Below are 16,886 nucleotides of genomic sequence, written 5' to 3'. Positions count from 1 at the left end.
TTTGCTTTTTTTTTTTTTTAGAGACGGGGAGAAAGGGAGAGAAGGGCAGAGGGAGAGAGAGAATCTTAAGCAGGCTCCACACTAGGTGTGGAGCCTGATGTGGGGCTCAATCTCACACCCTGGAGATCATGACCTGAACCAAAATCAAGAGTTGGATGCGTACCTGAATGAGTCACCCAGGCACTCCATTAATATCCCATTGTTGACCAAAAAGCCTTACCTATAACATAGTCAATTAACACATATTTTGTGTATGTATTATGTACTATATTCTTACAATAAAGTAAGCTACAGAAAAGAAAATGTTATTAAGAAAATCATAAGGAAGAGAAGATACATTTACAGTGCTATACTGTATTTATTGAAAAAAAATCCATGTATAAGTGGACCCACACAGTTCAAAACATGTTGTTCAAGGGTGAACTATAGGGAGAATACTAGGAGCCAAGTTTTTAACTAACGGAGAAAGTATTTACAAACATGGAAATGGGGAAAACCTGAAAGAATCTGAGATACTGCACTGGAATTTGAGTTATCATTATAAACTCGTGGTTTTATAACATATAAGACTTACAATGTTAAGAAATACTTACAAATGAATATGTATGTGAATACATACATGTATATAGGTACAAGTATTCCTAGCTCTGTTTACTGAGAGTGCCTAGAAGCAGCAATATTCCAGTAGCCATGGGTAGGCTGAGTGCCTAGACCTTGGTTTCTAAATACTATCCTTCACTAGGAGGAAGTGGAGCTTCTTAGAGAAATGGCTGATTTCAGGGCTAGAGCAGAGAAAGTAAAAAATGAGCTTGAAATATTTTATTATGCTAGAAAGTAAAGACATGCTCAATGAATGATGGTAGCATGTCAAAATGACCTAGAAAAGTAGACAAAACCTAAGAAACAAAAGTTCCCAGACAACAGTGAAAAACTATGATCACTCAGAAATAGAAACAAAGAAGGTGAGCTTCATGGTTGTCTAGGCTTTCTGTCTGGTGGGGCTTTCTGAACACCACAGGGAAGGGAATTCCCAAGCACAGCATGACAGTAATCTGATTTAGGAGACAGAGATCAGAGTTTAGAGAGGTTGAAGCAGCCAAGATTTGCAAGCAAGACTGCCAAAGATCCCCTTGTGTCTTTAGCTGAATGCCACTAATCTGTGCAATGCATAAAGTAAAACTCCATGAGAAACAGGCAAAGAACAACTCATAGGAGGATATGATATAACAAGAAGTATACATTTGGCCTCTGGCCCCAGTTCCTGACACAGAACTCCTAAATCCCTAAGAATTCCCTGGATGATAGAAGTGCCTTTGTCCTAATGAGGCAACTCTTGGTGGACTCCTTAAATAGCTTCAGAAATGGGGGCTGGTTACCAGAAAGACCAAGCCAGAATTAGAAGCTTGGAACTTTTAGCCCCACCCCCTATCATTTGGGGAGGGGAGAAGGGTTGGGGGTTGAATTAATAATCAATTATGCCTACATGTTGAAGCCTCCATAAAATCTCTATACTATGGTGTTCAGAGAGCTTCCAAGTTGGTGAACACATCCATGTGTCAGGAGGGTGTCACACCCCAAATTCTACAGACACTCCTACATTCAAGACCCTTCTGGACCCTGCTCTACATATTTCTTTATCTGGTTATCCATTTGTATCCTTTATAATAGACCACTAATAGTACATACAGTGTTTCCCTGAGTTCTGTAAGCCATTAGAACAAATTATTGAACCTGAGGAAAGGATTATGGGAACCCCCAATTTGTAGCCAAGTCAGAGAAGTGTAAATAAGTCAGTGGTCAACCTGAGGACCCACTACTTGAAACTGGTATGTAAAGTGAGGGGCAATCTTTTTAAACTGACCTCCTGGGGCGCCTGGGTGGCTCAGTCGTTAAGCATCTGCCTTCAGCTCAAGTCATGATCCCAGCCCCGCATCAGGCTCCCTGCTCAGCCAGGAGCCTGCTTCTCCCTCTTCCACTCCCCCTGCTTGTGTTCCCTCTCTCACTGTCTCTCTCTCTGTCAAATAAATAAATAAAAATTTTTTTTTAAAAAAAGAGAGAAACTGAGCTCTTAACCTGTGGGGTTGTTAGGGTCAGAAATGAATTGACTTGAGGGTACCTAGTTAGTGACCATAGAGAACTGGAAAACAGCTCAGTATGGAAAACCCACACATTTGGTGTCAAAAGTATTGTGCCTAGAGAAACTGTTTTCCATTATAGGAGTTGTAAGCTGAACAATACCCAGAGCTCACGCAGAGCTGGATGACATACTAGTTTTGACTATCCAAAATAAAGACACCTTGCTGAACAGCTAGGACATTCAGTAAAGACTCAAGAAGGGTCATTCTTTATTTAGTAGGAGACCTAAAGGAAAGACTACTCTCTACTACTCTTCCCTACAAAGCTTAAGAATATGTCTCAAAAGAATCAGTCTGATTTGCAAATAATTTAGCTGCTTACCAAAAGTAAACTCAATACTTCCTAAAAGAAGAAAATAAAATCCAAACACTCGGCAAAATAACATTCACAGTGTCCACCATCCAATCAGAAGTTACTAGAAATGTGGAAAAGCAGGAAGAAGGTGACTCAAACAGGAAGAAAAAGTTCAACAGATACAGGTCCAAAAGTGATGGTGATAATGAAATCAGCAGACAAGGACTTAAAAACAGATACATAAATATGTTCAAGGATCTAAAGGAAAACATGAACATGATGAGAGAAATGGAAGACATTAAAAACAACAACCAAAAAAGATCTTTTAGAGCTAAAAAATATAATATCTGAAGTGAAAAATTCCCTAAATGTAATTAGACACTGCAAACTAGAAGTGAGACAATGTTGATTAATGAACTTGAAAACACAGCAAGAGAAACCATCCAAATTGAAGCACAGTGAACAGAATTGCAGTTTGGCAGGATGAGTAAGTTCTAGAGATCTAATATACAACACGGTAACTATAATTCCTAATACTATATCGTATACCTGAAATTTGGTAAGAAAGCAACTCTCACCACACACGAAAAAAGGAAAAGAGAATCTGAAACTAACACAATACCGTATGTTTAACTACACTGGAATTTTTTAAAAAATTAGAATGGCTAATAAAGACTTCAGTTAAATGGGAAAAAAAGGAAAAGGAAACTATAAGGTGATGAATATGTTAATTAGCTTGATTTGGTAATTATTTCACAATATATATCAAAACATCACATTATACACCTTAAATCTACACAATTTTTATTAAGTATATCTCAATGAAGCTGTAAAACAAAAATGAACTGAAGCACAGAGAGAAAAAAAATTAACAGAGCCTCAGTGCCCTGTGGGACAATATTAAAGTGGTCTTACATGCATGTTATTGGAGTCTCAGAAAAAGAGCAGGAGAATATCTGAGGAAATATGGCTGAAAACATTTACTCTGATGGAAGCTATAATCCCACAGATTCAAGGAGTTCAATGAATTCTAAACAGGTTAAGCACAAAACTCCAAAAAGACACACCATAATCAAATTACTGGAAACCCATGATAAAGAGAAAACTGTAAAAGCCTCCAAAGGAAAAAAGACACATTACATACAAGGGAACAAGGATAAGAATGACTACTGACTTCCCATCAGAAATAGTGCAATAAGGGATGCCTGGGTGGCTCAGTTGGTTAAGCTTCTGCCTTCAGCTCAGGTCATGATCCCAGGGTCCTGGGATCGAGTCCTGCATCAGGCTCCCTGCTCAGTGGGGAGTCTGCTTCTCCCTCTGCTGCTCCCTCTGCTTATGTTCTCTGTCTCTCTCTCTCTCTGACAAATAAATAAAATATTAAAAAAAAAAAAAAGAAAGAAAATGAACACTAAGAGAATAAATGCCAGCAGACCAGCACTTAAAAAAAATACTAAAGGAAGTTCTTCATGCTAAGAGAAAATGTTATGAGACAGAAACTTAGTTCTACACAAAAGAATAGAACTGGGAATGATTCGGATGCCTGGGTGGCTCAGTTGGTTAAGCATCTGCCTTCAGCTCCCGGGGTTCTGGGTTTGAGTCCTGCATCGGGCTCCCTGCTCAGCGGGGAGCCTGCTTCTCCCTCTGTTTGCTGCTCTCCCTGCTTGTGCACTCTCTTGTTGTCTCTGACAAATAAATAAATACAAATAAAATCTTAAAAAAAAAAAGAACTAGGAATTAGGAATGATTAATATAGGCATAATTATAAAAGACTTGAACATTAAAATTTTATTTTAGGGGCGCTTGGGTGGCTCAGTCGTTGAGCGTCTGCCTTCGGCTCAGGTCATGATCCCGGAGTCCTGGGATAGAGCCCCGCATCGGGCTCCCTGCTCCGCGGGAAGCCTGCTTCTCCCTCTCCCCCTGCTTGTGTTCCCTCTCTTGCTGTGTCTCTCTCTGTCAAATAAATAAATAAAATCTTTAAAAAATAAAAATAATAAAATTTTTAAAAATTTATTTTAAATATAACTGACTGTTGGGGTGCCTGGGTGGCTCAGTCAGGTGAGCGTCTGCCTTCGGCTCAGGCCATGATCCCAGGTCCTGAGATCAAGCCCTGCATCAGGCTCCCTACTCATTGGGGAGCCTGCTTCTCCCTCTGCCACTCCCCCTGCTTGTACTCTCTTTCTCACTCACTCTCTCTAATAAATAAATAAATAATCTTAAAACTTAAAAAAAAGAGAGCTAAAAATAAATAAATAAAAATGGTTTAAAATTAAAAAAAGAAAAAGAACAAGAAAGTGAAGTAATATGATATTATTCGAAGGTCACCTTGATACAGTAATACGTATAGCATAAATATATATAATACATAATGTAAACCCTACAGTAACCACTAAAAGGTGAAGTGTTATAGTTAATTGGATAATAAAAGAGATAAAATGGAATACTAAAACAATCAACATAAAGACAGAAAAGAGGGGGAAAATGATCAAAGAATGAATTGTACAAATAGAAAAACTGCAAAACAGGAGTCTAAAAACCAACCATATTTGTAATTACATTACATATAAATAGTAAAAACTCTAAAGACTCCATTTGAAAGTTGGAGATTGTCAAACTGGATAAAAAAAGAGACTACAATTGTATGTTATCTTACAAGAGATGCAGCTTATAAAGATGTAGATAGATTTAAAGTGGAAGGGAAGAAAAAGATGTACCAGGCAAATAATAATCAAAAGATAGCTTGGCTACATCAGTGGCTATATTAATATCAGACAAAATAGACTTAGGAACAAAGAATATTACCAAAGATAAAGACAAGTATTCCATGACTATGAAAAGGACCAAATTCATCAAGAAGACAATAATCTTAACCTGTACATACTTAATAACAGAGATTCAAAATATGCACAGGGAAGGAAAAATTCTTCCTTTACTCTTAAGGCCTTCCAGCTGGACTAAGAATTAAATTTACATCAGACAGATTAACAAGAGAAAAAAAAGTTTTATTACTTGCACACAGAGGCCCAATAATGTAATTGAGACCTAAAGAAGTGACCACGGTGGTTTTTATACAGAGACAATAAATCTGTGGGGAACTGACAGGACAAAGTAAAATTAAAAGTAAAATTAACTTTAGGAGCTTTAATTAGTAAGGAATTCTAAAGAGAATTTGGGCTCTGATAATAAATTAGTAAAAAAGTAACAAGGGTTGTTTATACATTCTTCTTGGCTCTAAATTTCCCATCTGGGTGATACAGATGCCTTTTTAAACCTCCTGGTACAAGGAGAGTATCTTTCAAATAAGAGATTTATTTCCTGCTTTTAGGGGGACAGAGGAGAGTCAGAAAGTCCTTCTTGCATAGCCTGTCTCTTAAGTAACTTTTATTTAAAATAATCAATATGCCAAGGGCGCATGGGTGGCTCAGTCAGTTAAGCATCTGACTCTTGGTTTCAGCTTGGGTCATGATCTCAGGTTCCTGCGATTGAGCCCTGTGGCAGGCTCCTGGCTCAGAGGGGAGTCGGCTTCTCTCCCTCTCCCACTGTCCCTCCCCCTGCTCAAGTTCTTTCTCTCAAATAAATAAATAAATCTTTAATAAAATAATAAAATAATCAAGATGCCAAAGTGGCACATGTTGGGGCAGGCTGCCCTTGGCTCCCACATTTCTGAGGTAAAACCTGACAAAAATGGAAGGAGAAACAGACAAATCCGTAATTACACTTGAAGATTTCAACCCTTCTTTCTTAATAATTGACAAAACAATTGCACAAGTTAAAAAGACTAGGGAAGACTTGAACAACACTAACCAATTTGACCTAACTGACATTTATAGACTACTACACTCAACAACAGCAGAATACATATTCCTTTTAGGCAGACATGGAACCATTTACCAAGACAGAAATCATACAAAGTATGCTCTCTGATCACAATGGAATTAAATTAGAAATAAGTAATACAAAGATCTGGAAAATCCCAAATATTTGGAAATTAAATAACATACTTCTAACAACTCACTGCTCAAAAAAGAAATTACCAGGGAAATTAGAAGATATTTCAAGATAAATGCTAATTAAAATATAACCAAATAAATAAATAAATAAAATACAACATATCAAAATGTGGGGGATGCACTTAAAGCAGTGCTGAAAGGTGGCGCCTGGGTGGCTCAGTCGTTAGGCCTCTGCCTTGGGTTCAGGTCATGATCCCAGGGTCCTGGGATTCAGCGCCGCATCGGGCTCCCTGCTCCGCGGGAAGCCTGCTTCTCCCTCTCCCTCTCCCCCTCCCCCTGCTTGTATTCCCTCTCTCGCTGTGTCTCTGTCAAATAAATAAACAAAATCTTTAAAAAAAAAAAAAAAGCAGTGCTTGAAAATAATTTATACTTTTAAACATTTACATTATAAAAAAAGAAAGGTCTAAAATCAATCATTTAAGGGGCGCCTGGGTAACTCAGTCGTTAAGCGTCTGCCTTTGGCTCAGGTCATGATCCCAGCGTCCTGGGATCAAGCCCCGCATCAGGCTCCCTGCTCCACAGGAAGCCTGCTTCTCCCTCTCCCACTCCCCCTGCTTGTGTTCCCTCTCTCGCTGTGTCTCTCTCTGTCAAATAAATAAAATCTTCAAATAAATAAATAAATAAATAATCATTTAAGTTTCTACTTTAAGAATTTAGAAAAAAGTACAAATTAAACAAAAAACAAATAGAAATAAGAAAAAAGATAGAAACAGAAATCAGTGAAACAGAAGATGGGCAATCAATAGAAAAAAACCTATGACACCAAAGTTGGTGCTCTGAAAAGAAAAAAAAAACCCTACAAATGATTAATATCATGAATAAAAGAATGCACATCACTACAGATCTTATAGGCATTAAAAGAATAACAGCATATTAAGCATTTGAAATCATCCAACCTACCTCTTCGAAGGAATATTTTTCTACAGTATGAAGAGCATCTTGTGTCTCATTCCACCCTCCAACAGAATAGATACAGTCATTGAGTGCAGCCACACCAAGATATGCTCTCCTGGTTCCCATTGGAGGAAGTGGAGACCAACGCTTAGAAAGTGGATCATATACTTCAAAAGAACGAAGCTCTATTCCTTCATTGCTGATGCCCCCAATTACATAAATTAAACCTGGAAACATAATACTTTTGTTCAGATGCTACAGAAAATAGAATATAAATAATTATAAAAAGTAATAGTTATGATTTATGTCTGCTACGCTGATGTCATATTTTAATGTAGGGCTCACATTATCCTTTAAGAGAGAAAACTGACTTCTGTCTAGTATATCATAGCTTACATTTAAGCATGTTACAAAGAATTAGAGGTATAATTTAAAGTGGCATTTAGGGGCGCCTGGGTGGCTCAGATGGTTAAGCGTCTGCCTTTGGATCAGGTCATGATCCCGGTCCTGGGATCAAATCCCACTTCTGGCTCCTTGCCCAGCAGGGAGCCTGCTTCTCCCTCTCCCACTCCCCCTGCTTGTGTTCCCTCTCCCGCTATCTCTCTCTCTGTCAAATAAATAAATAAAATCTTTAAAAAATAAATAAATAAATAAAGTGGCATTTAAAGGGTGCCTGGGTAGTTCAGTTGGTTAAGCATCCAACTCTTGATTTCGGCTCAGGTCATGATCTCTGGGTCCTGTGTCGTTGTGCTCCACGCTAAGCATGGAGTCTGCTTAAGATTCTCTCCCTCTCCTTCTGCCCTTCCCCCACCCCCATGCATGTGCTCTCTCTCTAAAATAAATAAATACATCTTTAAAAAAAATTAAGTGACATTTATTTTTCAAAGGACTTATAATGCTATAACAAAACAGTCAGACAAGGTTTCCCATCTTATTGTCTGCTTGATGATCTCAAGTTCCAGAATCACTGCTACCATGAGGTAAAAAAGGAAAGGGAGAGTGATTTTTTTTTCCCCTAAAAAAATGCCATGCACTTAAACTGGGAATGATATGGCCTTGTTTGGTGACAGCCTACCTGTTGCTCAAATGGATATAGAGAATTCAAATTAGAATAGTTATATGGCTAGATTAAGGTATTCAGGATCAATTACTAGATTACAATAGAATATAATTCACAGTGAGTTTCTTATTAAATTTGATTTGAAACTAATGGTTCTGACAATCTACAATGAGGAGCTATAAGTTATAAAGAATGGCATTTTAAGAAATGTGAGCTAAATGTCAGTGAACTTGGGTTCTAGCTTCAGCTTTGCCAGTAACCAGCTATGGGAAAAGACAATTCACAACCTTCCTGATCTTCAGGGGTTGAAATAGATAATCTCCAAGATGCCTCTCTAGCTCTATGATTTTAGAAGATACAATACTGTGATTTATAAGAAATACATAATTGGGGGACGCCTGGGTGGCTCAGTTCGTTATGCGTCTGCCTCTGGCTCAGGTCATGATCCCAGGGTCCTGGGATCCAGCCCTGTGTGGGGCTCCCTGCTCAGTGGGAGTTTGCTTCTCCCTCTCCCTCTGCCCCTCCCCCTGCTCATGTTCTCTCTCCCCACCCCTCAAATAAATAAAGTCTTAAAAAAATTAAATTATAAAATATATATATTTATTTCTCATCTATATATGGTCTTCATCCACAATTCCTTGCTCACAGAAACCCAAACCCTTGGAATTTCCAAAGTGTTAAGAATGATCAGGGTTGTCTTTTTTTATGCTAATGAGGTAACTTTGGGAAAGCACTTAAGGATGGGGGGTGGTTGCCAAAGGAGCCAAACCTATGATTTGAGTGTGGGAACTTTCAGTCTCAGCCCCTGACCTCTGGGGATAGAAGGTGTAGAGGTTGAATCAATCACCAATGACCAATGATTTAACCACTCATGCCTATGTATAGTGAAGCCTCCATAAAAATCCAAAAGGAAAGGGTTTGGAGAGCTTCTGGGTTGGTGAATACGTGGATATCTGGAGAGGGCATGAAAACTCTGTGCCCCTTCCTCATAACAACTTTGCATCTCTACCATCTAGCTGTTCCTGTGTTATATCATTTTAGTAGTAACATTTTCTCTGAGTTCTGTGAGTCACCCTAGCAAATTAATTGAACCTGAAGAGGAGGGACCATTAGAACTTCTGATCTATGGCCAGTCTATCAGAAGCATAGGTAAGAGCCTGGGGAGGATGAGCATCTTGTAGGACTGAGCTTCAACCTGTGGAATTTGATGCTATCTCCAGGTATGGGTACATAGTGTTAGAGTTGAGTTGAATTCTCCAACACCCAGCTGTGTTCTGAGAACCTCTTCTTGTTAGTAGGAGGGAAACTGCCCCTCATCCCTATGTTGAAAACTAAGTCTCAGAACACCTAATTTATATGAGAAGATAAAAATAATAGATACAAAACAATTAGAGAACACTATAGCATTACACAATAGAATACAGTCTGTACCATGTAATTTGAACATTAAAATGCTAATGGAAATCTGAGAAGGTATTCACAAAGCAGAAAGAACTTGAGGTGGGAATAGCAGGTTGAGTTGTTATAACAATGAGCACACTGCTCACTACTCTACAGGTACATATAAATCTGCTCTCCAATTCTGGACCAAGAATTAGGTTCTACTTGACAGTGCTTACCAACTACTTCTCAGGGTATAGTAGACAATTAAAATAATGTTTGTACACCATTTTAATATATAGTACAACATTTTTCAAATCTGTCATAGCATTATACTCTGTGTGGACTGAGTCAGAATGTGCCCTGTAAGAAAACACTGAAAATGCCAAAAGAAGAGACAGTCAGATTGTTTTTTATATCCTCTTCCTACTTAGAAATACTTACTAAGGACTGTATGGGAGAGAAAGTGACAAAGATGGATGAAGGTTCAAATGCTTATTTTGCCAGTCAGGTATTTGTGCCTATCTGTAATTTTTAATTCTAGCTTTGTTTATTTTGGAAAAAAAAAATTATTTTGACAATACAGAAATAAAGATATAAGAGGTTAAAACATATAAAATGTTAAAAGCAATACTTCCATACTGTCAGTGTCAAGCATTCAATACTAACAGACATAAAATACAGTATTGTTAAAATAAAGCTTCAAGTTTAGCTGGTTTTTTTTTTTTTTAAGATTTTATTTATTTATTTGAGAGAGAGAGCATGAGAGGGGTAAGGGTCAGAGGGAGAAGCAGACTCCCTGCTGAGCAGGGAGCCTGACGTGGGACTTGATCCGGGGACTCCAGGATCATGACCTGAGCCAAAGGCAGTTGCTTAACCAACTGAGCCACCCAGGCGCCCCCAAGCTTAGTTTTTTTAAAAAATATATTTTTAGGGGAAAAAAAGGGGGGCACCTGGGTGACTCAGTCAGTTAAGCATCTGACTTTTGATTTCAGCTCAGGTCATGATCTCAGGGTTGTGAGATTGAGCCCTGTGTTGGGCTCCATGCTGGGCATGGAGCCTGCTTAGGATTCTCTTCTCTCCCTCTGCCCTTCCCCCAAAAGATAAACAATAAAATAAAATAAAATACATTTTCAGGAAAAATTTTTTAGAAAGCAATTACCTTGCATTTCGCAACACCCAAAGTAGTAGCGTGACATAGCCATGTTGCCAACTACTTCCCACTTATTTTCATCAGGATCAAATCTTTCAATGGTGTTCCCTATCTCAGCTCCAACCCATCCACCTGTAAGCAAATAGAAAAATGTCAATTCTGGATAAAGGAGTCTTATCTTTGAAAAATACCTTAGAAAACATCTAATCTGGCAACTTTATATTCTGAATGATTATCACATGGACCAGAGGGTTATTTGTCCAAGATCATACAAAAAGTTAGAATCTGACTATAAAACTTGGATCTTAACTCTCTGCCTAGTTTTCATCAGAGATTTAAAACAAAACAAAATAAAAACAAAAGTTCATCATATTGCTTAGGAAATAAGGTATTTTGCAAAACTACCTTTTGAAACAACTTCTGCATATTCAGAATGGCTATCCTAATCATGAGATTTAACTAATTAGCTAAAGTACTTCACTGGACATCTTATCTACATTTTATCTCCATCTCCTTCTAAAAGCTCCATACTTGACAATATTCCCCAAGTAATTCAATCTTGAAAATAAAAATTTATAAAGCTGAAAAAATACAAGTTTCTTGGGGCGCCTGGGTGGCTCAGTCGTTGAGCATCTGCCTTTGGCTCAGGTCATGATCCCAGGGTCCTGGGATCGAGCCCCGCATCGGGCTCCCTGCTCAGAGGGAAGCCTGCTTCTCCCTCTCCCACCCACCCTGCTTGTGTTCCCTCTCTCGCTGTATCTCTATTAAAAAAAAAAAAGTTTCTTATGGGAGGGAAGGAAAATGTCTAAAGTAATTAGAATCTAAGAATTTAAATAATACTAGATATCCTTAAACCAAAAAGCATAATTACCCAAAGCATAGATAGCCCCATAACACACACACACTCCCAAGCCACAGCGGGGGTGATTCATTGAAGCTACAGTTGTCCACTGTTTAGTAACGGGATCATAGCATTCAGTACAGTCAAAAATCATCGAATCCTTTTCACCTGAGTTAAATAAAAGAGACACATATCAGAAGGTTTAGTGATGCTAATAGCCTAGAACCATAATACAATATTCAGTAGCATTCTGTATTATCAGAAATTCAACTATTATGTCTGATTTTATACTATTCATTAAGATTAGTTTGCCCCATAAGTGTTATTATAAATCAATAGCACTGTCATTTATTAAAGCCCACTTAATGAAACAAGGCATAATTTTCCTATTATCTATTTCTAATTCTACCACCCAAATAATCCATGTAATTTTGGGGGATAAAATTTGTACTTTAACACTTCTATATTTTTTCATGTATTAGTTTGGATACCTGGCTCTGGTATAATTTGAATTTTAATGCAATCCTTATCTAGCAACAAAGAGAAAATAAAAATTTCTAAAAAGGTACCACTTAAAATAGAATTTTAAAAAAGACTCTACCTAGAAATAAGTCCAATCAAAGATTGTACAAGACCTCTGGCAGATAAAATTTATAAACTTCATTTAGATAAAATTTTAAACTAAGGAATATCTAAGTAAATGAAGAGATATATCATGTTCATGAATTAGAAGAATCAATGTAAAGATGATTATCCCCAAACTGATTTATAGATTTAACATAATCCCAATTTGAAACACACTTTTTTTATTGTGTTAAAATACAAGTAACATAAAATTTACCATCTTAACCATTTTTAAGTGTAGAGTTCAGTGATGTTAAACACATTCATATTTTTGTGCAGCCATCACCTCTATCAACCCCCAAAACTCTCTACATCTTGTAAAACTCAAACATTATACTGACTCAAACAATAACTCCCCATTCTCCCCTCCCCCAACCCCAGACAACCACCATTATATTTCTTGTATTTTATGATTTTGACTATTCTAAGTACCTCATATAAGTGGAATCATACACTATTTTTATTTATTTTTTTTCCAATTAACATTTTTTAAATTTAAATTCAATTAATTAACATATAATATATTATTGGTTTCAGAGGTAGAGTCAGTGATTCATCAGTCTTATATAATACCAGGGCTCATTACATCACGTGCCCCCCCTTAATGTCCATCACCGTTACCCCTTCCCCCTACCCTACCCCTCTCCCCTACAGCAGCCCTCAGTTTGTTTCCTATGCTTAAGAGTCTCTTATGATTTGTCTCCCTTTCTGATTTCGTCTTGTTTTATTTTTTCCTCTCCTCCCCTATGATCCTCTGTTTTGTTTCCTAAATTCCGCATATGAGTGAGATCATATGATAATTGTCTTTCTCTGATTGACTTACTTCATTTAGCATAATACACTCTGGTTCCATCCACATCATTGCAGATGGCAAGATTTCATTTTTTTGATGGCTGACTAGTATTCCATTGTCATACATTATTTTTAAAGACAGATTTGACAAAAGAAAACAAACAGATTTGATGCACTGGCTCTAAAATTTATATAGAAGTACATAGGGCCCAGAATAGCCAAGCACTCCCACACAAGAATAGTAAGGGGAGAAACTGTCCTATCAGGTAAGCTTATCAGACTTAAAACAGACCTATAGTGATTAAGATAACGATACACAGGGCGCCTGGGTGGCTCAGTTGGTTAAGCGACTGCCTTCGGCTCAGGTCATGATCCCAGGGTCCTGGGATCGAGTCCCACATCGGGCTCCCGGCTCAGCGGGAAGCCTGCTTCTCCCTCTCCCCCTCCCACTGCTTGTGTTCCTGCTCTCGCTGTCTCTGTCTCTGTCAAATAAATAAATAAAATCTTAAAAAAAAAAAAAAAAGATAACGATACACAGAGAGAACAAAACAGAAAAGAAATTCTAGAAAGAGAAACCAACATATATGATTACCTGATATATGACAGAGTTTGCACTGCATAGCAATAGGGAAACAAAAGCTTTTTATGCTGGGATAATTGGTTATATCTATGAGGAAAAGATGAAACTGGTTCCCTACTCATATTATGTAAAAACTTAATTCCAGGTGGATTGCACACATACATTACAGACATACAGTTAGTTCTAAAACTAAAATTTTAGAAAATAATAAAGGTATATATCCTCATGACTTTGGAGTAGGGAAGGATTTCTTTAAAAAGATACTAGAAACACTAACCATAAAGGGAAAATAAATAATAGAGTTAGCTACATTAAAATGAAAAATACAGGGGCACCTGGGTGGCTCAGTCGTTAAGCGTCTGCCTTCAGCTCGGGTCATGATCCCAGGGTCCTGGGATCGAGCCCCGCACTGGGCTCCCCACTCAGCGGGAGGCCTGCTTCTCCCTCTCCCACTCCTCCTGCTTGTGTTCCCTCTCTTGCTGTGTCTCTCTCTGTCAAATAAATAAAATCTTTAAAAAAATAAAATGAAAAATACATTTATCAAAAGATACCATAAAGAAAAAAAAGATACATAAAGAAAGTGAAAGATGAAGCAGCAGAGTAGCAAAAGGTATTTGCAGCACATATAACATATAACTTTATGAGGGCCTGGAATCCTGAACATATAAAACTACTGTGCAGAAAAGAATCAGCACAGCAGGCCTGAGAATGCCTATCCTTAGAAAGACCTGCTTGCAAGATTGACCCTTGGCTGGAATCTGGAAACATACCTTGTAAACAATTCCCTACACTGATATAAAAATTTCCCTAAATAATAAAAGTGGCCTTTTGCAGTGATAAAAATGTTCTGGAATTAGGGCGCCTGGGTGGCTCAGTCATCAAGCGTCTGAGCAAAATTTTCTACTACAAACCTGAATTACTTTGATAATAAAAATTATCTTAAAATTATATATATATATATTTTAAGATTTTATTTATTTATTTGAGAGAGAGAGAGCACATGAGAAGGGGGAGGGCCAGAGGGAGAAGCAGACTCCCTGCTGAGCAGGGAGCCCGATGCGGGACTCGATCCCAGGACTCCAGGATCATGACCTGAGCCGAAGGCAGTCGCTTAACCAACTGAGCCACCCAGGCGCCCTTAAAATTATATATTATAAAATATCTTAAAATAGCAATGTTGATATTATTAATAATAGTTGGCCGAGTTGAAGTGCCTGGCTGACTTAGTAGAGCATGTGGCCCTTGATCTCGGTCATGAGGTTAAGCCCCAAATTGGATGCGGAGCCTACTTAAAAATAAATAAATAAATAAATAAATAATAGTGAAGTCATAGCATTTTTGAAGGGTGCCCATAAGTATTTCTATGGCATGAGGAAAGGGGACACATATATATGAAAGTGTCACATAGGACACTGTGACCCTATGTTAAATAGGAGAGTTCATGCAATGAAACTATCCCTGATTGCCAAAACGTATATAAAAAGAGCTATGAGAGTTTTAGTCAAAGATTGTATAGAATCATGGTCTTTATGCTGACAGAAATTTCTTGCTTAAAACTCTTATTTCTTTGTTGGGATTTCTGGATTCACCATGGCATTTATTGATTTAATGAACTGAGTTCTTTTTCTTTTTAAGATTTTATTTATTTTATTTGAGAGAGAGAGAGTGCACACGGGGGGAGGGGTAGAGGGACAAGCAAACTCTGCACTGAGCAGAGCCCAACGTGGGGCTCTATCTCACGACCCTGAGATCATGACCTGAGCCAAAATCAAGAGTCAGCTGCTTAACCAACTGAGCCACCCAGTTGCCTCTTAATGAACTGTTTTTAAGGGACAATTATGTTCCCTCCAAAAGAGAAGTAAAAACCAAATATTCTCTATATCTCTCTCATCTTAAACTGACAATATCATAGTCAAAAAATAGTAATAACATTTTCAAGAGGTGCCTGGGTGGTGCAGTCGGTTAAGGGACCAACTCTTGGTTGCTCAGGTCGTGATCTCAGGGTTGTGAGATCAAGCCCTACATTGGGCTCAGCGCTGAGCCTGCCTGAGATTCTCCCTCTCCCTCTGCTACCCCTCTGCTAGTACTCTCTCTCAAATAATGAATAAATCTAAAAAAAAAATTTTTTTTTATATACAACTTTTGTGTTTTAGACTAACCCATAGAAATAAGGCATAATGATTAGTTCTAAGGGTTAGAGGACCTGCCTAGGCTTGTTCCTATAAAGACAAATTATACAGAAGTAAATATTGATATAAAAGCATTAACATTTACTTCTCTTTAGATCCTCCTCTGATAATTAGTTCCCTCCAACATTCAAAACTCCTTTTATTTAATCTTATTAATCATTTTATAATTCCTAATAATAGTTTCAGAAAACAGTGATTTCAACCAAGAAATATATCCCAATGTCTAGATGACTTAGTTTTTATAAATCTCATTGCCCAGGTAACTATGTTAGTTAAATACAACTTCCAGTATGTGAAATTAAATTTCAAAATTAAAACAATTTTTATCACAAACATTTGGTGCCACATTTTATAAACAACTTTTCATCAAAATCAAACCTACGTATTCTGCCTTGGGATAAATCACAGTATCCCTCTGGTCTGAAACATTCAATTATCTTCTGTTTCCGCTTTCTTTTTTCATTCATTTATTCATTAAATATTTATTGAGCACAACCATATCTATGTATACCCCACAGTACCTAACCATATATATAAGTCATATAAGAATGCAGTCAACTTACAGCTAGAGACTAAAAAGGGAAAGAAGACAGTTTCATTATTACCTCCAATAGCATAAACCATCCCTCCCAGAACTGCTACTCCCAGCCCACATCGAGCCTGATGAAGTGAAGACACAGTGGTCCAGTACTGGCTAAAGGTGTCAAAACGTTCTACACAGCTGAGGGCTCTGCTATCACTCCAACGACCCCCCTGCAACCGAGTATATCCACCTGAATGAAGGAAAGGAGATACACAGCAAATCACTTACTGCTAAATATGGAAATGACAGTAATGAGAAAAATCTAGCCCTCTACATCTAGACATTCAGCCAATAACTATTTCATAGCCAAGAACAAGTGCTTTAGAGTCTGCCACATATACATATATTATTCT

The 16,886-nt window shown here is 37.7% G+C and overlaps 1 protein-coding gene across 4 annotated transcripts in view; it reads right to left on the bottom strand.

The window, feature by feature from the left end:
- The window catches only part of IPP (intracisternal A particle-promoted polypeptide), a 72,962-nt gene that overhangs the window by 38,050 nt on the left and 18,026 nt on the right, over window positions 1-16,886 (bottom strand). For 3 of the 4 annotated variants that reach the window (XM_035018685.1, XM_035018686.1, XM_035018684.1), the window contains exons 5-8: window positions 16,556-16,723; window positions 11,796-11,933; window positions 10,934-11,056; window positions 7,338-7,558 (exon numbers count right to left, since the gene is read on the bottom strand). In XM_035018685.1, coding sequence (XP_034874576.1) covers window positions 7,338-7,558; window positions 10,934-11,056; window positions 11,796-11,933; window positions 16,556-16,723 — 650 coding nt within the window. Of the gene's footprint in view, window positions 1-5,984; window positions 6,103-7,337; window positions 7,559-10,933; window positions 11,057-11,795; window positions 11,934-16,555; window positions 16,724-16,886 lie in introns of those variants that run through there. The other variant, XM_035018687.1, reaches the window with a different exon arrangement.

This window comes from Mirounga leonina, unplaced genomic scaffold (assembly GCF_011800145.1).
Source record: "Mirounga leonina isolate KUSES-001 unplaced genomic scaffold, KU_Mleo_1.0 Mir_173, whole genome shotgun sequence".
NCBI classification, from domain to species: Eukaryota; Metazoa; Chordata; class Mammalia; order Carnivora; family Phocidae; genus Mirounga; species Mirounga leonina.
This window is presented reverse-complemented; position numbering and strand designations above follow the sequence as displayed.